This window comes from Lepisosteus platostomus, chromosome 13 (genome assembly GCF_059453375.1).
Source record: "Lepisosteus platostomus isolate fLepPlt1 chromosome 13, fLepPlt1.hap1, whole genome shotgun sequence".
Classification (NCBI taxonomy): domain Eukaryota; kingdom Metazoa; phylum Chordata; class Actinopteri; order Semionotiformes; family Lepisosteidae; genus Lepisosteus; species Lepisosteus platostomus.
Genome location: NC_142623.1, coordinates 2,462,296 through 2,485,237, shown reverse-complemented (window position 1 = coordinate 2,485,237; position 22,942 = coordinate 2,462,296). Strand labels below are relative to the sequence as shown.

Genomic DNA, 22,942 nt, shown 5'->3' with positions numbered 1-22,942 from the left:
ATAATAATTACCTCGAACTTCGCACCCCCCGTGGCGCATCACTCTGCATTTTTGGACAAAGGCTTCAAAAACGCTTCGAAAGTGTGTTCTCAGCGTTTTGTCCAACTTCTGCCCAACGTCTCGCAGCCCCGCCTCTGTAAATTGGACTAAAAGCTAGGCTACAATCGCAGGCAAATCAGTCATGTCGGTTTTTTGAACTCGAAATCACTTTTTTTAACACCACTGAAGTGGACACCCTATAGCCACACAGTACGCCGCTTCTGTGATTTAGCGGTTACACGTACAGCGTGCCTAAGTCATTGCACCCTTCTTGGTAAAGTGGAAGTATTTCATATCTACAGTATTAGACGATTTTACACTAGCATAAATTAAATTGTATGAGAGATCAAATCAAACTACCACTCTTAACTGCTCAGAAGACAATTTTAAACGTGAACAGCTTCTCGGAGTGCCGCATTGGTGTGCTTACATTTACCGGGGAATGCGATTTGACATTTTAACAATATAGCAAAGGTTATTTCTTTAAAACGCGGGACTATGCGATAAGTGACTTTAAAAAAAAATGTGTCACGTGGCGGGCGACTTTTAAAACCCCTGCCCCCGTGCTGAAGTTTTGTTTCGAAGAGCGATTCATCTTGTCATATTTTTTAGAAAAATGACCATTGGTTGGTTTTGTAACTACAGGTGTTGGATAGCCTGCAACGACACGTTATGTGGCGTCGTTCACTCATACTCTCCCTTTAAGATCATTATATGTATTTATTAAGCACACAAAAATCCAGAAAAGAGAGAAACCCTGAACAGCGTCTAAACGCAGTGTGAAAGCCTTAGCTTTGGGGCTGCTACCATAGACCAAACGCACAACTTCAGCGTTTCTTCACCTACATCTCTTACTCGAGGTGTGCGGGTTAGATAACAATGAGCCTGGGGGGGTGAGGGCTTCCTGCCGGTGCAGGGAGGACTGAGGGGTTAACGTGCGCGCTGGGGCTTTAAGCTGCTCTCCGGCCCTCGGGCGCTGCGCTTCCACACCCACGTCAGCACGGCCTCCCTTTTGTCCGGCAACCGGGTTTTCGTCTTTAGGGCTGAGCAGCGACCGTATCGCCCTGCGCCGGAGACGAAGAGGAGAGACTCACTTTTTTTTCATTCTTTTATTTTCTCCTGCAACAAACACACACACACACAAATGGACATTCTTTCCGAAATGCGGACGAAAGGATCTTCACAGACACCCGGCGAGCCGGGGCAACCGTGAGTATCGCCGGAGAAAGCAGCGGGTATCGGGAAGTGAGGAGCGTGGGAGGCAGGGCGCAGGGACCGTAGGGCGTCAGCGGGTCCTGCGGATAATTGCAGCCCGTGAAGGCAGCGCCTCGCACCGCAGAGAACCAGCTCGCGTCTCCGCTGACCATGGTGCTGGGCTGCAGCTGCGCTGGGTCTTCGGCTGGCTGGGTGAAACGGGTGTCGAGACGGAGGACTCGGGAGAGCAGCGTCCACGGACGTGTATCCTCCTCGCCATTTCAGCCAACATATATATATACATATTTTTTCGCGTTCTTTTCGCGAAATCCCCGGTCTTGGTTATTTCATTGTTAGTTCTTCGGTGGGCGTCCTTTCTGTAAACCCCAAGGGCTGAGAGCGGAGATCTCGCAGTGGTAACAGCGAGCGCTGCGTGCGAGGCAAAATATCTGGCGGATAAAATGTGATTTTAACACAGTTTCACGACACACTGAGGTATATGCAGAGTGGAGGCTGAACGCACTTCACGATCAATAGTTATCGCTTCCCTTCGTGTTCAGTGTTTCGGTCTGGCAGGAGCCTTCGGGCGCCTCTGCCAAGCCACAGGGTGCTACTGCTGTGCCGTTTAGTTTTCTTCAAACAAAACAAACGTGCCCCTCACGTTCTGGAATCAGAACCCAAATATATCAAATGCGTTTTTTGTTGTTTTAAAGAACTTAAAATAGGAAAGGGGGGGGACCGGGTTTATAGCTGTAGGCTGTGTTCTTAAGAAAAGGGCACCTGGGAAATAAAGGGTATTTTAGGCGCTTTTTATTTTTAAAAAAAACTAAAATCCTGCAGATGCCTTTTTTTCAGCTATGGCGCGATAATGAGAGCAGGCTTTCGTGTCGCTCCGTGCGCTGCACAGCAGGGCTGTGTCCGCAGCGCAGTGCCTCTGTCGGTCTCCCCCGGCGCCCGACGCCGTCAACCGGGTGTAGCCTTTCAATCCACTTCGAGAGAGCTCGCCTGTGAGCGGCGGGCAGCCCGGCCAATCGGCGTGCGGACAGGAGACTGGGAGGACGCGATTAACCGTGCGGCGAGACCCCCCGCCCCTCTTTCTTCCTTATTGCACATTTTCAAATTAAAAAAAAAACGACCGAGCTGTTCAGGGCACCCGGAGACTGTATCTCACCGTCCTTTAATCTACAGGCATTTTATCCATTCGACGGCCTTCCATGCAGTACCTGGGCGATATAGAAATGTCTGTAATGGAAAGGTTCCCTGCTGGTTAAACCAGCTGGAAAAAAGAATCCACTCACCGTAACGTGGTGTTGCGGACGGTAGATGTGGGTTTTTCGTCTATCAGCAGCATCACGACGTCATTGCGAGTATTTTACTGTGATCTTGGCCAAAAACTTCAAGGGGCGACAGGCTCCTCACAATTCTAAGGATGGCTTTCCTTCATCCAGCCTCGTTGGTGAGAGACCCTGTGCACCCCCAGGAAAAACAGTAGTAGTAAATCGGATATTTATCAGACTTGTGTCTTGAATTCTTTCTTTTTCTAGTCTTTGATAGCCATCAAGGGCCAAGGATGGACTAAAAAGACAGAAAACCCAGGAATGTGCTTTTAAATGGGGTGCCAAGGGTTCTTGCATGCCTCATAACAAGACATGTTGTTACCATGTTAACTTTTGAGGCAGGCGCATGCTGATGTCAGAGATACACATGAATTTATCCTGTCTTATTCTCCAACCCACTTGACCTGTCCCCAGCTCTGTCTCTCCTACCTAATTCACTCTCCTGTTCCGCACTCTTGTCGATGTCTCCTCACCCCGGGATGCTCTCTCTCTTCTCTAGGCACCCCTCCCGCGTCTCGGCGCTCAGCGCTGACATTTCCTCCAGTCATCAGAGCCGTCTGCTGCAGCAGCTGGATGAGCAGCGCAGGCAGGAACTCTTCTGTGACTGCAGCGTGCTGGTGGAGGGGCGGGTTTTCAAGGCGCACCGCAATGTGCTCTTCGCCAGCAGTGGCTACTTCCGCATGCTGTTGTCCCAGGGCGCCCAGGACTGCGGGCAGCCTGTCAGCGCCTCCTTCGAAGTCTTCAGCCAGGACACTTTCACCGTCATCCTCGACTTCATGTACTCGGGGAAGCTTGACCTCACCAGCACCAACGTCATCGAGGTCATGTCAGCAGCCAGCTACCTGCAGATGACCGACGTCATCGGCTACTGCAAGAGCTTCATCAAGTCCTCCCTGGACATCAGCGCCAAGGAGGAGGATGACCACTACCTGAGCCTGTCTGAGAACGCTTCAAGGTCTGGGGGTGTCAGAGAGCCGCAAGATTACTCCTCCAGCAACGCGGGGGCAATGCTGAAAAGCCCCAGCAGCTCTCAGCCAGCCTCCTGGCACATTTACAACAGCCCCGAAGTGGACTACCACAAGGAGACCAAGTCTGAGCCAGAGCCCGCCAAGCGCGGCTCATCCCCGTCAGAGCAGCCTTCTCGGCGAATGGGCCGCCGAGCCCTTCAGATCGCTGACCCCGAGCTACACGCCTCACCTGGAGGGTACCAGTTCAGTTTGGGGCCAGAGGGGGGCGCTGGGGAGACAGGGAAGAAGAAAGACTGGTCTATTCAGCCCGCGGCCACGCGTTCTTCCTCCGAACTGAAGGGGGCGCCCTCCCGCCCCAAAGCAGAGAAGGCTGACGAGCTCTACAACACATTGCCCACTATCGTTGGGGTTGTGGGCCTCTTCAACAGAGGTGAAGCCGGTGTGGGGGGGAACCTTAATTATGAACCCTGTGAGGAGCTAAACTAAATAAGTGCTGGATGTGCAGAGGAAGGGCGCTAACTACAGGAGCTGCGCAAGTCTTCCGATATTTGATATTAGCTGCGAACTTTCTCAAGATTTAGACTCCACAAATGTCTGTGAATGTAATTCTAATTATCTCACTGCTGTCCCAAGATTGCAGATTTATTGTGACCTTGTTTTACTTCCTCAAGCAAATGTTGCGCTTTGCTTTGGTGGGGTGTCTGCAGGGTGAGGGCTGGGGGTCGGGGGTTAGGGAGCAGGGGTCATAAGAGAGGGGTCAGGGGTCAGGGAGAGGGGACAGGCCTAGGGGCCTCGGTTTCTCAGCGCTGAACCCCGTGTCTCTTGTCCTGTCCAGACGAGTGCCCGACCATGCGGTTCAAGTGCCCGTTCTGCACCCACACGGTGAAGAGGAAGGCGGACCTGAAGAGACACCTGCGCTGCCACACCGGGGAGCGTCCATACCCCTGCGAGGCCTGCTCCAAGAGGTTCACCCGCCTAGAGCACCTGCGCAGCCACTTCCAGACCGTGAGTGTCCGTGTGCGCGTCTGCGCCTGTCTGCTTCCGACTCTCCCGCTGTCCCAGTCCCAGTGTCTGCCCGGCTGCCACGCTCCCTGTGCACCTCCGGGGTCTCCGAGCGTTTTCCCTGAAACGATTACTTCCTGACTGCATACCTGGTAGACGCTCCTGCGCTTCCTGTCTCCCACAGATCCACCAGGCCAGGAAGCTGATCTGCAGGAAGTGCAAGCGGCAGGTGACGGAGCTGAGCGGGCGGGTGGTGTGCGAGGGCACGCGCCGGTACCGCCTCTGCAACGAGTGCCTGCTGGAGTCGGGCTGCGACAGCGTGGTGTTTGACAGCTCGGACCCGGCCGGCGGCGTGATGGGGCCCTATTTCGGGGAGGAGGAGGGGGACAAGGGTTGGCCGATGACAGATGAAGATGATCTGGCGGAAGACTCGGGCGCAGACCTCATCATTCAGGAAGTGGAGGACAGCGACGAGGAGCTGGAGCAGAAGGAGACCAAGCCAGTTGTGAGCTAGAGCTCCACCTAGTGGAGGGAGTATGAATTGAAACCCATACTTGTTGGGTCCTGGTCTGTGGGTGTGGGTTTGTCACAGGAGTCAACAGTTTTGCATGCATGTGTAGAATCCCTGCCTTCACATTCTCCCAGTCCCAACACTAGAACTGGAGCCACAGAACATTTTTTCAGTATTTTATTTGGAGGCAGTAAGAATTCTGAATAGAAGCTGTCGTGGACACTGTGAAGCTTTGAGCATCAACAATGGTGACACTTTTAAATTGCCAAAGGAATCTTAAATGGATTTTTTAAAAAAGTCCTGCAACTTCATATCCTAAACATGTTTGGAAATCCATCTCTTAGAAAAGCACCTACATTTTTAAAAAGACTGCCCTGATTTTGTAGTAACACTAAAGAAGCAGCTTTGATTGTCTGATAATGGCTTTTCTTAGTCACCTGTCGGGTTGTTGTTGTTCTGAATTTTTAAAGAATGGCTGAAAAATATCCCAGCTTTGTATTTGCACTTTTAGTCACAAAGGAGCTTTTAATTTATTTTAAGGCAAACTTAAAATAGGGGATCCAGAAACTGAAAATCCTGGCACAATCAACCAAGAGACCTCCTTCAGTGTCGACAGGGAACTGAATCAGAGGCTGCACATGGAAACCAAGTGAAAGTGCATTTAAATCCGAGAGCAGGGGGTGGTTCTTTACATAGCGGGTTGTGAGAGGCTGGAAGAGGTAAGCTGGCCATATTGCTGTAGACGATACCCTGGCCTCTTTCAAGCAATGGCTTGGTGAGACCCTTGGACCAACCAGCAACTACGATGCAAATGGGCTAGAGGGGCTTAATGAGGACTGCCTGCCCTTGTCTGCGACGTTTCTGATGTCCTAATTTCCGGCCTGTTTCCAGGCTTCCTTCTTTAGCAGTTCTCTAGGAGACGTTTCACTGGTCCTTCGACTTGCCGATGGTGTCTTGGTGAGAATGGGTGCGAAGGTAGGCAGGTAGGCTTTATCGGCAGTACTGCAAAACACGAGGGAGAGATTGGACCAAGGCTTGCTATAGCCTCTGTTATGGCTTTAAGTCTACCTTATAATACAACGTTTGCTGTTTGGAAACGTCTTTTTTTCAGACCTTCAGTGATATCAACCAGACTGGGAAATGCAGGCATAGAAATGATCCCTGTCCTACTGTTGTTTTTCATCGAATTTTGTTCTGTCCTTGAGTTTTGTACTGTTTAAATATTGTCGAGTGCACGCTTTGTTTTCTGAACTTCTGAATGTTGTTGTTTTTTTTCCCCAAATGCTTCTACATGTATCGTGTCTTTATTTATAATTGTTCTTTTGCCTTGTAGGTGTTATGTTTTTTTATTGTTGCCTTTTCACAAATGAAAACCATTTTTGTACTTGGCTGAGGAAAGTCTTGCTTGCTGAGTAACTGATTGTATGGAGGGAAATAAGGCGGATCTGGGTGTGTGCCCTGTGCTTCCGCTGTATGTGTGGTGGTGTAGCTGGGCATGTCCTGTGATCATGTATGTCTGGGATAGTCCATTCTAGTCCTGAAAGCTGGAGGCTCTTGGATCATGATCAAATAAAGACCTAAAGCAGCAACAGGCACGTTGGCTTTTTGCCCAAACGATTAATATTCCGCGAAGTCCTTAAGAGCAGAGATGGAGTGAAAATTAAGGGCTGCTTAGTCTCTCAGGCGGTGGAGGTGACCATCTCTGATGCATGCCTGTGTTTGTGCTCTTTAGTCTTGTTCTTCCAACCCAGTGAAAACCAGCAGCCACGGATCTGAGAAGAAGCCCCTCTCTCTGTCCTCTGTGCCTGTTGCTGTGGTCGGGCGCCCTGCTGCCGTGGAAGACTGCCCCCTGTCTTTCGGCAGAAAGCTGATGTAACTGCGTCGCGTCCCGCAGATGGGCACGGGCTGTGCTGTACACATGAAAATCAATTTTAAAAATCCTGTTTGTTAACGTTTTTTAAAGAATTTAAAACTTCCGTACAACATTAAAAACCTTTTTAGTTTACAGTCATTAACTTATGCGCTGCAGTTCATACTCCTCTACATCTCAGCCTGAGCTTTGATCCGGCGAAGTGATTATTTAGTTGATTAGAGCTCTGCTATTAGTTTAAGCTTTTCAGACGGTTACATTTATAATAAAATAATAAACTTGATTTTATATACACGGATACCAGTTACATAAAAGCCCTTTATGAGGAAGGGTTGGAGTCTGGATTTTAATGCGCTCAGGGTAGGTCACATGAATGAACACAATTCCAGCTTTGGGGCGCAGCAGGAGAAGCCCTATCAAATTGGCTGCAGGCGAGTTTGGGGGACAAACGAGATCAAAATCAGACGAATGAAGTTTGCGATAAATTTCAACTTAAATGCTTACATCGTACAAGTAATTTAAACAGTTGGAACGTAACATCTGGAACAGAGCTCGGGATTAGGAGGCGCCTACCGATTGTTAATTTACAGCAGGGCACGCCAGCAGTAAAACGCTATCTTTGTATCAGCATTCTTGACTTACTATAAAACTGTTCAAAGTTTTTTTTTATAATAATCATTTAAATGTTTTAATAGCGTTATACAAAGCAATGATTTATTTTACCTTTATTTTTTTATTAATTTTACATTTAGATATTATACACTACCTCTACAGTTCAAACGCCGCCGCACAACGAGTGGATATTATTTCTTATTTAGTTTGAGCAAGGATCCTTTCTTTCAATGTTTCTAGCAGCCACGAGCGTGGTTTTTTCAGCGTTTTATTAAACATCAGAGAACACAAGTAGGGGAGAAAGGGAATGAATCCAGAAAAGACTAGTGAACAGAAAAGCACAGACCGATCCGCTCCAGAGGCCATTACAAATCTCAACACAAGAAGTTACAGTTTTAATGTACATCAATTGTATTTTTTGCCTTGTAATTTTTCACGTTTTTAATGGAGTTTAAGTAATTTTACATCTCCACCTTACAAGCATTAAAAGACAGAGAAGCACTAGACCATATCTAACCAGTATTACTGACAGCTTAATTACAAATAAATGCTCCTTTTCCATCTTGCACCTTACAATGGGTAACAATGTCAAACTACTTAAATCCAAGATTCACACTTAAAACGCTTAAACATAAAGTTTTGCAAAATCTATCCAAAACAATGCTGGTAACAAATTTTCCAGCCTCACCGAACACGCACAAATCAGCTTGTTCACGTTTCAGTTAGAAAGTGGTAGTTAACCAGAATAAAGTCCAGCTGTTCAATGTTCCTGTCACCTTCCCGTGAGCGGGCAACACACTCCGCCGCTGTTGCGATGGGCAACACACTCCGCCGCCTGCTCATCTTCCACCATCAAAGCGAAAGTCCGGCAACTGCGCGAGACAATGGCACGTGATCACCGTGTCACATGACCCCGAGTTCCACTTCGAGCCGAATCGGTCCAGACACACAGTGGGTCTGTAGTACATCTTTGCTACTAATACACGCTTGGACTGGAGGAGGCGCAAATATATATATCTATCTTAGACCTGCTACTGCTAGGTAGCAAGTTGCATGTTATATTTTAGCGTTTGTAACTGAAGTCCCTTTTCAGACTACAATGCGGGCTTCTCGCCTGCTGTATCTTAGCTGTCTCTTGGTGTCGGCTGTCCGGTCTCGGTACGCTCCGGACTGGGCCAGCCTGGATTCCAGGCCGCTGCCCTCGTGGTACGACGAAGCCAAGTTCGGGATCTTCGTGCACTGGGGTGTGTTTTCGGTTCCGGGGTTCGGAAGCGAGTGGTTTTGGTGGCACTGGCGGGGAACGCAGGAGCCGCTGTATGTGGACTTTATGGAGAAGAACTACCCGCCTGGGTTCGCCTACCCGGATTTCGCCCCCGAGTTCCGAGCCCAGTTTTTTGATCCGGACCAGTGGGCTGACGTATTTGAGGCTTCGGGGGCGAAGTGAGTTGCTTCGGTCTTCGGCGCTATCCCGCTCTTGGCTCTTCTGCTTTAAACTTTTAAATATTTTGGCCGGAGAACAGCCGGCTGTTTTGTTCGTTTGTTCGCATTATTTCTGCAATCAGCCTGCGACATGCGCCTCCGCGGCTCTTGCTAATGTCTGCGCTGGTTCCCCGCCGGCAGGTACGTGGTTCTGACAGCCAAACATCACGAGGGCTTCACGAACTGGGGTTCGGCGGAGTCCTGGAACTGGAACGCAGTGGACACGGGTCCGCACAGGGACCTGGTGGGCAGCCTAGGGTCTGCGCTCAGCAAGAGGTGAGATAGGTGTGGGGCTTAGAGCAGAGTAGAGTACAGGAGTCTATTGCCCATATGTATGTTCTTGTTCTTGCTCGCACGGATCTCTGGGGACATGCACAGTACAACAGGACAACGCTACACAATGTAGACAATGCATTAATAACAGCGGGACAATAAATATGTAGGACTGAAAGCAAAACATGGTAGACCATGCAGAAAGTGCAGAGTGCAGACGTGCGTGGAGCCGAAGGCATTGCCGTTCGCTGTCAAGGATGTGAGCAACGGGGGTGGTTGGGCTTGGGCAACGCAGAGCAGGGCTTTCTGCTGTCCGTCAAGGTCCACTTGCTCATGTCCCCTTTAATGTTTCCGCCCAGAAACAAAGGGACAGATGCCAACAGAAATGAACGGCGGCTCTGCCTGGTGTTTGAAACGAGACGCTTGACTTCCTCTGGGCGGGTGTGAATCGCGCGTCGGCAGCAGAAAACGCTCGTGTAGGCTACGCAAACGTGTCGGGAGTATTACATGAAATGTTATATAATAAAAACCCAAAGATCGCCCAGAGCCCCTGTGGAAGTGTGGAAGAGCTTCCCAGTCATGCTGTTGAAGTCTTGGCTTCTTTCGGGAAATGGCTGGTTGAGATCAGTGTTCCGTTCGCGACTTACTACCAAATAGGCTGAGCAGCCTCCTTCGGTTTGTATGTTTTCTTATGTTCTTAAAGCAGGAAGTACTGTAAGCAATTCACAGTTTTTGTTCCATAAAAGAATGCAAAAATCCTGCGCGGTTCACAGGCTAATAATGTTCTGCTCGTCTCCTGGATAAAGAACAGCAATCTGATCTGCATCTGCTGTTGTTCTGAAATGCTGCTGGCTCTCAGGTCTGTCTGTACACCCCTCTCAGGTCTCTGCGCTACGGGCTGTACCACTCCCTCTTTGAGTGGTTCCACCCCCTCTACCTGGCTGATAAAAAGGCTGCCTTTCAGACCCAGGAGTTTGTCTTTCGCAAAACCCTCCCTGAGCTCTACGACCTTGTCAACAGGTAATAATCGTCCGCCCATTTTCCAGACGCTTCTTTCAGTACAGGGTCCCGCAGAAGCTGGAGCCTGTCCCGACCAGCAACGGGCACTATCACGCCAGTCCAGCTCGTGATAGACGTGCGTGCACACACTCACACCAGGGCCGGTTTTCTCCAAAACCAGTTAAACCACCACCATGTCTTCGGGCTGTGGGGGGAAACCAGAGTACCTGGAGGAAGCCCACACTCACACGGGGGCGTACATACTGTACAAAGTCCACATAGACAGCATCCCATGTTATGGAATTGAACCCAGGGCCAAAGCGCTATAAGACAGAGATGCTAATCGCTGCACTACTGTGTGGCCTCACAGGTAGTCAATCTTATTGTTCCAAAATATTAAAAGTGATCTCAGTGGTGCATGAAGAGATGTTTGCTTTGTAACAATGAAGCCGCATGGAATAGCAGTAGGATGGTTTTTATTCTTAAAATCGGCTAAATGCCCCCTGTTACCACAGGTGGTTGTTGTGAATTCTGTTGGCTAAAAACCATGTGTAAGGTGTGTGACATGGGAACTGTAGTCTTTTATCTCAGTTTTGCCCCTTTCATGCTGTACTGCACTCCAGCAGTGGATCTTGCTGACAAGGTCTTAAATAATACAGCTCCCATTTGTTATGATCAAAGTGTTTATTGGTCATGTTGGGGGCAAAGATAGGTTGAAACAAAATAGACTGACACAGAATTGCAATGAACACGTCTTCCTTTAGTCCAGTTATCATACGGCAGACTGCCCGGGCTCTGACTGTCTCTGTGGTGGTTACAGGTTCACTTGCTGTCCTCTTCCAGGTACCAGCCAGACCTGATTTGGTCGGATGGGGACTGGGAAGCTCCTGACACCTACTGGAATTCCACCCAGTTCCTGGCCTGGCTCTACAATGACAGCCCAGTCAGGGTGAGCATCCCAGAGGAACTGCCCTTAATATGTCCTGTATAGTAGTTCGATTTTCTCTTCCTTTGTATAATGCCTTAATCATGGTCTCAGCGTTGATCCTAGGAAAAGTACCGTGGCTGCTAGGTAAAGAATTTGTCAAAAATGATATACAGTAAAACATCCGAAGAAGGCTCCACAGCCGAAACGTTGTTTTCTTTCTTCTCTTTTCAGCATGGAATAAACCTAGTACTTGTTCCTTTACAGTAAAACATGCCTGTCCTGAGATTGTAAAGGCTATTGACATCTCTCTTCCAATGGGTCTGTGAAGGTGGTGTCCAATGGTTGGCCAAGATGCTAATGAAAGCACAAGAGCTGGGGGTGATGATGCATTTCCTGATTGGATGGCTTCTTGCAGGACTCTGTGGTGACCAATGACCGCTGGGGGGCGGGGTGCGCCTGTAAGCACGGCGGCTATTTTAACTGCGAGGACAAGTACACTCCGGGTCGGCTGCCCGAGCACAAGTGGGAGAAGTGCACCTCCGTGGACACTCTGTCCTGGGGATACCGGCGGGACATGACCCGGGATCAGCTGCTCGACCTGCCAGCGATCATAGCGGTACGGCCGCTGCCCGGCCGCCACCATCCTGTTTCAGCTGTGTGTCCGGTCCTGGCTGTTGCCACTCGGCTGTTTTGTCTGCTCTGTCCTCTGTGCAGGACCTGGTGCGGACCGTGAGCCTGGGGGGAAACTACCTGCTGAACGTGGGCCCCACGGCCGATGGCACCCTGCCCGTGGCGTTCGAGGAGCGGCTGCGCGGCGTGGGAGGCTGGCTGGCGGTGAACGGGGAGGCGGTGTACTCGTCTCGTCCCTGGAGGGTGCAGAACGAGAACGCCACCGTGCCGCTCTGGTGAGGGGTCCGGTCCGGAAACTGCCGGGAGCCTTTCCTCCTGCGCCCCCGAGCCCCCTAGTTCTGATTCCGTAAGGCTCGGCCCCTCTCGCTGTCCTCTCGCTCGGGCAGCCCTCCTCATTCTCCCTGGGCAGTCGATGGCTCGGGTGGGCCGTTACCCGCAGGGAGAGTCCGTCCCTCCGGGTCGTCTGCGATTGTGGGGTTGGGATTGATGGGGAGGCCAGACCGCGTGCCCACGGCGACGGGGACCTGACGCGGCGGTCTCCCCTGGCAGGTACACCTCGAAGGGCTCCGACGTTTACGCCATCTTCCTCGAGTGGCCGGTGGACTACGTGCTGCAGCTCGGCGCTCCCAAAACCTCCCCCGCCTCGAACGTATGTCCGGCGCCTCTCTCGGAGCACAGCCTTTCCAAGCCCCAGTGGTCTTGACGTTTTTGAGAATCCAAAATCCGAAAATCTAAAAGAAGAGTCTGCATTTGCAACTCCCTACTAAAAAATGTTTTAAAAAAAATTCTGTACATAAATCAGTTTTGATCATATTTTGATATGGTATTACTAGAAAATGGCATCTTAATCTTTTAATCTAAAAAAATCCCAGCAGTTGCTGGATTGTCCCAGGGTGGTTAATGAAGTTTCTCTCCCCCTTGTGTGTCTGGGTGTACAGGTGACATTACTGGGGTACCCCAAGCCCTTGAGGTGGATGCCCAGGGGCCCGACGGGCCTGTCGGTGTTCCTGCCCGTCCTGCGCACGCCACTGGCGGTGGGCTGGACGCTGAGGCTGCAGGGCGCGGCGTGAGAGCAGACCCCTGTCCTGCTGCTGGGCCGTGTGCGCGGTCAGCCCTCGGCTTCTGCGCAGAAAAGGGACGTTTACCACAAATCTGCTCGACCGCACTGACGTGTGGTGAATCAGAAGGAAGAACAGAGGAAGAAATTTCCTATCCTCGTGCACTGAGAGCTTTTCAAACATTTATCTTTTTTGTATTGTCCTAAATTTACATGGTACTTGCCCATTGACGCATTTTGTACCTTTATGGTGACTCTGGTAATAAAATCACTGCAAGTGTCAGTGTATCCTCTTAGTGTTTGTGTACCTTCTCTGAGTACTAGTGGGTATCTCCTCTCCTTGTAATTTTAATTTCTTAATGTAAAATGCTTTGAGAAGCTACTTTTAAAGGTGCTATATACATAGAATAGTTTATTATTTTATTATTAATAATAAATCACAAGACAACAAGTTTTATCAGTCAGATTGAACGTAAAACCAAGGTCCTGACTCTCTCTGGTCATTAAAAATCCCAGGGTGTTTCTCGAAAAGAGTAGGGGTGTTACCCCAGTGTCCTGACCAAATTTCCCCCTGGCCTTACCAGTCATGGCCTCCTAATAATCCCCATCTCTGAACTGGCTTCATCACTCTGCTCTCCTCCCCACTGAGAGCTGGTGTGTGGGGAGCGGACTGGTGCATCATCCAGGTGGGGCTGCACACTGGTGGTGAAGGAGGGGAGTCCCCCATTACCTGTAAAGCGCTATAAGTGTAAGCAATTATTAACTATTAATTATCATGTTATGAGTATATATTATAAGATAACATACCCTAAGCCACACTGTAAGTGAGTGTGAATAGATCTTTTATTCTGGTTTCCTCGAGGCTTTGAAAAGTTAAGGTTAAGTTGTGCAACAATAAAACAAAATAATTTTTCGGACTCGACAAATACGTTAATTTATAAAAATGGATATATATTTTAGGAGGGAAAAAAAAGAAAATAAACATGCCTCCCCGTCGGGGAATCGAACCCCGGTCTCCCGCGTGACAGGCGGGGATACTCACCACTATACTAACGAGGATTGGCGTGAGAGAGGGCTCCTGAATCTCACACTTAACCGTGACGTGGGCCGTGCTGCCACAGCGCTGTACACGTCTGTGAGTGTCAAGTTTAGATCAGTGGAATAATGTACATGTGCAACACCCAGCTCCAGGGGTCCCAAGCGCTGGCCGATGGCGATGCGGGACCAGCGCAGCAGCGGCGCTAAGTGTCACTGGGCTGCAGCTCGCATCCGCTCCGCTTGAGTCTCCGGGGGCCGGCGGGGTTTATCCGCAGGCACTCGGAAAAGGGAGACACACTGCTCGAGGAAAACAAGTTTTATCGACACACATATATATATAAAATAAATCGTAGCTCCGCTTGTGCTTCGTGACCTGTTGGACATAATGGTTTGCGGAAGATGGGAGCAATTTGCACGCAGGTAATACGGAGATCAAAGAGCTTCCGGCGTCGTAGCTACGTTTTGAATGAATTTAACGCGCTGGGGATTTAATGCTCTGCCGTGAGAAATGGAATGTAAACGTAACTGCTTTTTTGGGTGCTGCTGTAATGTCTGACTGTACCATATATATAAAAAAAAATACTTAAATACTTATTTGACGCTGTACTGAATTTGATACAATTGTTTTTTTTTTCTGGTCTGATAAGGGGTTTTAAAATACATGGACACCGGTAGTCTTATCACTTTGTCGATATTTGTACCTAAAACCTGTGGGAAGCAACGCCAAGATGAGTTTTTATTATAAGTCGAATATTACTCGCTATTGCTGTGTGTTTCACAAGTACGTTAATCTGGCTAACGATTTGCAAGTCTGGGTAATTTAAAACATTACGCCGCTTCAGAACTTTTAGATTTTAGATTTAGTTCGTTTTTGTATTATTTTGAAAGACACCAGATGCATATTGTGCATTATTGGGACATTATGCTCAAATAAGCGGCGGTCCCTTTAACAAGAAGATGAACTCGTTTCAGTTGCGTGATTGGCTGTTTAGAACAGAGCTCGTGATGTGATTGGCCGGGGCGCTGTCACTTATTCTTCAGCGCCAGTGGGCGGGGCCAGTGTCGTCACTGGCCTGCAGCGGAGCAAGATGGCGGCGGCGATGATGATGCGTGTCTGCGGGACCTTCTCGTCCGGTTTGGGGTTCCGGTTTAGGGATTTGAGATCGTTCGTCAGTGCAGCTAAGGCTGTGAGTTGGTCTGTGCCAGATGACCAAATGTGTCTGCCTCTTTTCTATCAAGCAGGCTGTCTGCATCTAGCGCAGTGTACTGCTGCAATAGCAGTTTTTTTAAAAAAACTTTTGTTAAATGTATAATCAACTGAATTATGGTTATTAAAACAGTGATGTCAACGCAGGCTGCACTGTGAAATGTCGGAGAAGTTTTATATGTATAAGTTTCTGCAAGTCCTGAATTAAATGTCACCAACGGTACGGAGCAAACAGCAAAAGCAAACAAGTGGATAAGTTAGTTCCGTCTCCTGATGTTGATTTTGTTCACCTGCTCACGGCTAGGGCACCCTTTTGTTAAGTTTTTTTTTAAGTACAATCGACATTTTGGATATAACTGCAGAAATATAAAACACATATGTTTGACTATGTAGAGCTTACATTAGTAACAGAGGGAAATATAATTAAACACAATAAAACTAGTTGTCGTGATGCCTCCAAAGGCTTAGGTCCTTATGGTTGGGAAGGAAATGATATTGATGGTGTTGCAGGAATTTTCTTTCTGCGACTTTTCACTTAGTAAGGTACGCGTATTAATCAGTTGTTATATTTTTTTGGTTTTAAATCTCCGCTGGTTAAGTTTAGAATGTCAGTGTTCTGTAATTCCACACTAATCGTAAGGAGTTTAATTTTTGTCTCCAAGTAGAGTACAAGAAGTAACAGAGACAGCCCTGTTATGCATCTTCTGAAAGTATTTGACCCAGTTTAGAAAAAGAGAAGAGTTTCAGTTATTGGTGTGTTGTTCACGTAATAATGGCATCAGACTTTCTGATAATTAGAAATATAGCCTCAACTAATTGGGGCAATGCTATCTGACCTGACGAAACTGGTACCCCAGCTCAGCAAAGCCTTTCCCCTCAGCGGTGACATTGGGATAATGTGCTGTCTCTCAGTAAATCACCAGCTTCTGAGCTCCCACAGCTCCTATACAGCTGACTGGAGCCACCTGAGGTCACGGGTCAAAGGTCACGTGAATCTGGTGACGAGAAGCTTTTGCTTTTAATTTCATTGCTAAGCTGTTAGCTTCCTCAGCAAGTTTGTTTTGTTATTGTAACACCACACCTCCTCTAGACTGGAGAGCAGAGACAATGACGTGAGTTGTCTTGTGCATCAGGCCGTTTTGTAGCAGTGCCCTCAAGCGAAGTACAAAGAGGAATGTAGAATCATAATGTACTGGGGTCGCCGTAAACCTTGGGAACGATACTTCAGGCTTCTAGTAAATGGGTCTCGATGCACATATTCAGAATCCTCCCAGGAACCTTTATGGACCTCCTTGGAATCGGGAGTAAAAGACGAACCAAGGGACACAAGTGAAAAATGAAGAAGAAATGCGAACACACGTCTTCACACAAAGGGTTGTGGGCTCTGCAACAAGCTACCCAACATGTCATTGAAGCCAATGTCCTGGCTTCTTTCAAGATCCTTGAATCAATTAACGAGTCAGTTAGGGCTCTGTGTGTACTGAATGGCCTCCCCTTGTTTCTGACCTATGCGTGTGTTAGGAGAGCTCAGTTGCAATCACAGGGCAGTGAAGCTCTGGCAACTGGTGGTGTTGGCCTAGCAGTAGAGGGTGTCTCTTACCTGCTGTACTAACCAGGCTTCGTATCACCCAGCCTCACTAATCTGAAGCTCCCAGTCGGAGCCATCTTTCATCTTGACGTTGAAGTTTTTTCCCTGTTCTGAAAACAATTTTACTGAACACGCGCTGGCACTGCCCAAGGAAATATCAATTCCCATCATCTCCACGTGTGTGTGTGTGTCTCTCTCTCCTGTAGGCTGGCGTCTCCCCAGTGAAGTGTCTCCCAGAGAGGGTGAAGATTGTGGAAGTTGGTCCCAGGGATGGGCTTCAGAATGAGAAGGTACCACCACCGTGCAGCATTCAGCAGTCTGAACCTTGGCTTCCTGTCTGGATACTTTTACTTATAAGTTGTTATAAGAAGTAATCTGTTTCAGTCTGTTTGAGTGTTTGATTTTACCTTTATATTTATTGGTAGAAGAAGGTGGTTGCTCTAGGAATAAAACCAAAGCTGTTTCTTACCCTATGATTTTTTATAATATCTTAATGCTTCATTTGAATACACCGAGATACAGGTGGCAGCAATGGGTTTTTGTGCATGAATGAAGATTGTTTCATTTTGTGTTTCATTTGGGTATTGCCAATGCCAAACATGCCTCAACTTTATTACAGTAGTTAAGATAGCATCACCGTCCAGCTTCTAATAATTTCTGCGCTTCAGCTCAAGAGTGCAAGAGGTGAACTGACAAAAACATCCTTGATTGGTTTGCCTGCCCTGTTTCTGCTAGACCATTGTCCCTGCTGAGGTGAAGATACGGCTGATTGACATGCTTTCAGAGGCGGGTCTTCCTGTCATTGAGGCAACTAGCTTTGTCTCCCCGAAGTGGGTCCCTCAGGTAAAGAACTTCTGTTCGTGCACCGAGAATCCCTTTAGCTCTTTACCTGAGCATTTATACGAAAGAACATAGTGGGAGAACGTGTTCTTGAAACTTGGCGAAGGTTGTTTAGTAATTATATCTGAAAGGGTATTGTTCCACCACACATATTCAAATCTAAATTTAGATTTAGCAGATTCAACTGCTGCTCCAGTTTTCTAATGAGGAGCCGCTGCTTTTTCTGTTTTGTAACACTACATAAATAAACCTTCCAGAATTAGGCAAAACTGAAGAAAGACGTTCAGCTTAGGTGTTTCTCTAGCATTGCCACAGTTTTCTGGGCTTTCCTGTGCAGAGCGGTTACCTGCCTTATAACCTTCTGACCTTTCTCTGTTTCGCTCTCTTTCTTCTTCGCTTCTTGTTCACAGATGGCTGACCAGATGGAGGTCATGCAGGGTATCCGCAAGCACCCGGGAGTTAGTTACCCTGTCCTCGCCCCCAACCTCAAGGGCTTCCAAGCTGCCGTGAGTCCAGGACCTCCTCTTCCTTTAAGGCTGAGCACTCGCTCTGCGTACCCCCTGCCGTCACGCGTCGGCCCTTTGTGTCTCATGCTTTGTGTCTGGGCTGAACGTTTGACCCTTGGCCTCTTCCCCGTCCATATACACTCTCAACAGTGCGATTTCAAAGTTCAGAAGATACGTATGTGTGGTGTATCAGCTAGGTTTCTTGGTCCACTACTGGAAGGTCATGGGCTCAGATCCCAGCTGTTGCTGTTGTACCCCCGAGGAAGGTACTTCACCCCCATTGCTCTTTTGAAATGTCCAGCTGTGTAAATGTTTAGAGATTTGAATTGCTCCGGCTTAAAAAAGCATTAACCATTTTAATTAACATTAACATTGAGCTAGACGGGCTTGTCACCGGTCCTGTATTCCCTGTGTGTCAGGTGAGGCAGATGCTGCCAGAGGAGAGGCATGTGTTGTCTTCCTTTCCCATCCTCTGATCTTTGTCGTGCTGTCTGTGCTGCCCCACAGGTAAAGGCAGATGCCAGAGAGGTGGCCATTTTCGGTGCCGCCTCAGAGCTCTTCAGCAAAAAAAACATCAACTGCTCCATTGAGGAGAGCCTGCAGCGCTTTGAGGAGGTCACAACGGCGGCGCAAGAGGCTGGGGTGCTGGTCAGGGGGTAAGTGTGTGAAATCGAAAAGGACCCAGATAAGTTCTGCTCCTTTGAGAGTAAAGGCACTCAGAGGTGGTTTTTGAAGACTGCAGTTCAGAAGAGTCTTGTCTTCACCATTGTATTTGCCGAAGCAATGTTATCAGCTGAAATGCTTTAATTTTTTGCACTTTCTACTACTTGTTGTTCACACCAAACTGATCGTGGTTACACCACGCTGAAGATGGATGAGGGGGGAATGTGTCTTGTACTGCAGTTCTCTTCTTGGCCTTTCAGTGGTATGCACAGTTTGTTAAATTTCTAATGAACGTGGAGGGTACTGTTCCACGTGTGTTCCTTAAAAACGATCTGTGCGCTATCAGCGTTTGTTATTTCCAGCCTGTGCCGGTATAGCTTGATGGTGTGCATGTCTTTCCCACAGGTATGTGTCCTGTGTGCTCGGCTGCCCCTATGAAGGGAAGGTCAGCCCTGAGAAAGTAGCTCAGGTAAGTGCTTGGCGATTGTGTCTGACGCAGCAGTGATAAAGACAAACTCAAGGACCCCTTCAATTCAATTTTACTTCCTTGAAGCGTTTGGTCTGTTCTTGTTGTTTGGTGTAGTGGTGAAAAATGAGTGCCAATTTATAGCCAAGGAGGCTATGAGGTTATAGGAGTGGCTGCATGGTGGAGTTTGATAGTTGTTTCATCTACAGCAGGAATGTGTCATCCATTAAGCCAGTACTGCACTGATCTAGTCCATGAAGAGATAAGTTGGGGTGAAAAATGTGCGGACTGTCTTCTGGCTCTCCAGGAGTGAGGTTGGACCATCACACAGCAAGGTGTTTGGTTCAGACGTTCAGTGTTGTTTTTTTTTGTGTGTGTGTAGGCTTACCGATGCGGTTTTCTCTCCTGTGCGCAGGTGGCCAAGAGGATGTACTCCATGGGCTGCTATGAGATCTCTCTGGGTGACACTATCGGCGTGGGCACGCCTGGCAGCATGCGGGAGATGCTGTGCGCGGTGACCAAAGAGGTGCCCGTCGACGCCTTGGCTGTGCACTGCCACGACACCTACGGCCAAGCTCTCGCCAACATCCTCGTCGCGCTGCAGGTCGGCAAGAAATCGAACAGAATGCACCGCGCCGCCTCTCGAGCTGGCTGTGGTGGCCCATGATGCTGTGTAGAAAGTGGGTGTGTGTGCTGAACAAAAGGTGGCTCAAAACCTGTCTGGCAAAAATGTAAAACTGTGCCTCGCCCTCAGTAAAGGAATTGCTGAAGAGCGAACCGGTTACGCGCTGCTGCTTTCAAAGTTGTCTTGATATGCTGGTTCATCTAATTGGCTGCAGATGACCCAAGTCACCTCACCTACAAGCAGACGGATGATATGTAATTCCTAACTAGGTGGTTTTCACATTCATTCCATGTCACAATTGAAACTGTGGGGCCACAGTCCCAACAGGTTTGATTGCTGTCCCTAAATTGCCAGTCACTTGTCGAACAAGTCGAGTAAGAATAAGACTAATGACTGAATCAGTAAATCAGGAAGTACCCAGGTCCATCACCTCTGTTCCAGATTGTTTGCTGCATTTTAAACTCTCAAGCCTGTGCCATTTGCAGTTGTTCCGTGGTGATTATTTCGTTGTGACGAGTGTCAGTGTCTGTGGAAGCACTGTGTCTGCCCATGTCCGCTGTGACCGTGACCCTGCCCCTGTCCTCTAGATGGGAGTGAGTGTGGTGGACTCGTCGGTGGCTGGGCTGGGGGGCTGTCCGTACGCTCAGGGGGCCTCCGGGAACGTGGCCACAGAGGATGTTGTCTACATGCTCCATGGCCTGGGGATCCAGACGGTGAGTCCGGCGCGCCCTCGTTCTCCCTCCTCTTTGTGCACGCCGATTAAAATGAACACGCAGGCAGGGAGTCGGTTACGAAGCATGTTGAGAGAACTTCATAACTGTGGGGCTGTGAGCTGTTGAAGTCGGCAACAGTTAGTCTGACTTCACTGGAAATTGCACTCTCCCGAGTTGCACCTGTCTCTTCCCTTGAGTATCCCACTCCTATGACTCACTTTCTCTTTGACAGGGGGTGGACCTGCAAAAGCTGATGGATGCTGGGGCCTTCATCTGTCGCTCTCTCAACCGCAGGACCAGCTCCAAAGTGGCACAGGCCTTGTGCAAATTGTGAACCTCATCTCCCCCATGCCGCCAGGGGGCGCTGTTTGAGTTAGAGAGGACTCTTCGCACCTCTACACCCAGCCTTGGAACAGCTTTCAGAACCTCGTCCTTTACATGGGCAGCCTCAGTTCTGAATTCCTCACCCCTTATCTGCTGTAGATTGTTTTATCCCCCCAGGTCTGACAGGACAATGTGCTCACATGGACTATTGGAATAGTCTTCTATATACGGCCCTTTAGTTTTGAATTTTGCAGCACATGGATGAAATCCAGCAGGGTTTTCACACGTCTTTGACGGAAGGTTTTAGAATGGCATTAAATGCTACTCTATTATCAAGGTTAATGAGACATGATCGATTTAAATGGTATTATTTTGAACATGGCCTTTCTTAAACTTTCAGGTGAGGTATAACAATCTTGGCGTATCCATGTGGGAGCAGCTCGCTAGTGTGTGGGACTTTAGGGCTGAGGCTGTCCCTCAGGTGTGTCCACAGTCGGCACCCCTTCCAGTGACTTTCAGGAGCTGTGAGCTGCTGAATATCTGATTGGTTCTGAGATCAACAGGTCCCCCCAAATACCGAACTACTGAATGAAATCTGGTGGGATCTCAGCGTCTGTAAAACCAAGCAGAAAGCACTATTGTGCCGAAATGAAGATAACGTAAATTTACAGTATTCATGTGGCAGAAAAAAATAAGTAAAACAGGACTCACTAAAGGTTAGGTTCACTAAATGGTATGTGAAACTCAGTTTTCTTTGTAGATGTCTGGGCACAAACCACAGGTAAGATGTCCTCTTGAGAATGTAAGTGATTAACCTTACCTGTTGTTTCGACACTAAAAGACAGCAGTTGCTACAAATGGTCCCAACAGAATCACCAGGGACTGGAGCTGCAGTGTGAAGCACGTATTGAAAAGTAATCGCGTGTCGTGATCTGAAACTTTATGCGTCGTTCCGTCAAGTCTGAAATGCAGACGTGGTCCGACAAACCTCCCAGAGCTCAGATCTTACTCTTGCAAATGTACTGTATGTGTGTCGGTGTACTGCAGTTTAGCTTTTGTGCTTCTTTAAATGAAAGCCCCGATAAATGGAGGAACTCTGTACCCTGGGCTTTGATCTTTTTAAATCAGAGTGGCTTAAACCGTCCATGAAGTGCTTGCTTTTTTACGCCTGATGTAATTCAGTAACAATGTAATATTTTTTGGACGTGATACGTATCGAAGTGCGTTTTTCTCTGTGGTTCAAAAGGGCGTGTGTAGTCTGGTCGCTCAAGCAGCTGTCTCATGGCTCTCTAGTTTCAGGGTTCGATTCAGCAGGACTGCCTTCTGTCTGGAATCTGCATGTTCTTCTTCTGCCAGCTTCTCCCACCTTCCAGAGACAATGGCTTGGTTAACTGGTCCCTGTCTGCTGGTGTGCATTTGCCCAGCAAGGAATTGGCATCCAGTCCAGCGTTCCTCCTAATTTGAACCCTGTTCTTCAGGGACAGGCTCTGGGTTACCACGGCCCATACTGGGAATATTTGATCTTCTGAAATGGGCGATTCCAGTTGAATTTTCTTGTTTTCTGTGTAATGTGTATCATGTGCCATCCTGTATGTCCCACAGCGTAGTGCAAAAGGGAATGAGTTTGTCTGCTCTCAGCACTCTCATGTATGTGTATACAGAGTTTTCTTTACATTTATTTATTGATTTTTAACCATGATTAAAATATTATAATAATTAATCTCGAGTTTGATTGTCAGTTGTCGCTTTTTGTGCAATCTGTTGATTTTGATGTGCTGATGACAGAGGGACAATTTTAAATAGTATAAAGTCCTGCACGGCAATGCTAATGAAAAAATAGAAGATTTGGGATTCCATCGCCAGGCAATATTGTTAATTCTGTTAATCAAGTACACAATCTATTGAATCGTGCAGAAAAGATCGGTAAGGTAATTATTATTTCAGCTTTTAAAAAAAGTTTTTTTCCAGTGAATTGTTTGGCAAAACGTATTGTAATTGCTAAACAATCATGTTATTTATGTTTTCACTTGGCTTAAAAAATTGGGGTGGGGTGACGTTATGAATGTGCCAGAC

At 48.1% G+C, this 22,942-nt stretch overlaps 3 protein-coding genes and 1 non-coding gene across 5 annotated transcripts; 3 read left to right on the top strand and 1 right to left on the bottom strand.

Annotated features, from left to right (window-relative positions):
* The first annotated feature begins 792 nt into the window (after positions 1-792).
* zbtb8a (zinc finger and BTB domain containing 8A) lies at positions 793-6,640 on the top strand. The gene is made up of 4 exons (XM_088602506.1): positions 793-1,248; positions 3,070-3,968; positions 4,374-4,543; positions 4,725-6,640. The coding sequence occupies exons 1-4, from the start codon at positions 1,184-1,186 to the stop codon at positions 5,052-5,054; spliced, it is 1,464 nt and encodes a 487-aa protein (XP_088458632.1). The 5' UTR covers positions 793-1,183; the 3' UTR covers positions 5,055-6,640.
* Positions 6,641-8,419: 1,779 nt separating this feature from the next.
* LOC148649601 (tissue alpha-L-fucosidase-like) lies at positions 8,420-13,187 on the top strand. The gene is made up of 8 exons (XM_088602498.1): positions 8,420-8,973; positions 9,154-9,288; positions 10,168-10,305; positions 11,128-11,233; positions 11,628-11,828; positions 11,927-12,117; positions 12,392-12,491; positions 12,781-13,187. Exons 1-8 carry the CDS (start codon positions 8,633-8,635, stop codon positions 12,910-12,912), a joined length of 1,344 nt encoding a protein of 447 aa, XP_088458624.1. The 5' UTR covers positions 8,420-8,632; the 3' UTR covers positions 12,913-13,187.
* Positions 13,188-13,886: 699 nt separating this feature from the next.
* Positions 13,887-13,958, bottom strand: trnad-guc (transfer RNA aspartic acid (anticodon GUC)). Its single transcript has one exon. It is a non-coding gene; the product is annotated as a tRNA-Asp (tRNA).
* A 233-nt stretch (positions 13,959-14,191) lies between these two features.
* On the top strand, positions 14,192-22,595 carry hmgcl (3-hydroxy-3-methylglutaryl-CoA lyase). 2 transcript variants are annotated; one of them, XM_088602505.1, is made up of 9 exons: positions 14,192-14,357; positions 16,939-17,022; positions 17,468-17,575; positions 17,983-18,078; positions 18,586-18,734; positions 19,147-19,210; positions 19,623-19,811; positions 20,420-20,545; positions 20,778-22,595. In XM_088602505.1, exons 1-9 carry the CDS (start codon positions 14,337-14,339, stop codon positions 20,877-20,879), a joined length of 939 nt encoding a protein of 312 aa, XP_088458631.1. In that variant the 5' UTR covers positions 14,192-14,336; the 3' UTR covers positions 20,880-22,595. The 2 variants fall into 2 exon arrangements, with proteins under 2 accessions (XP_088458631.1, XP_088458630.1); XM_088602504.1 differs by lacking the exon at positions 14,192-14,357 and adding an exon at positions 14,967-15,124.
* The last annotated feature ends 347 nt before the right edge of the window (positions 22,596-22,942 follow it).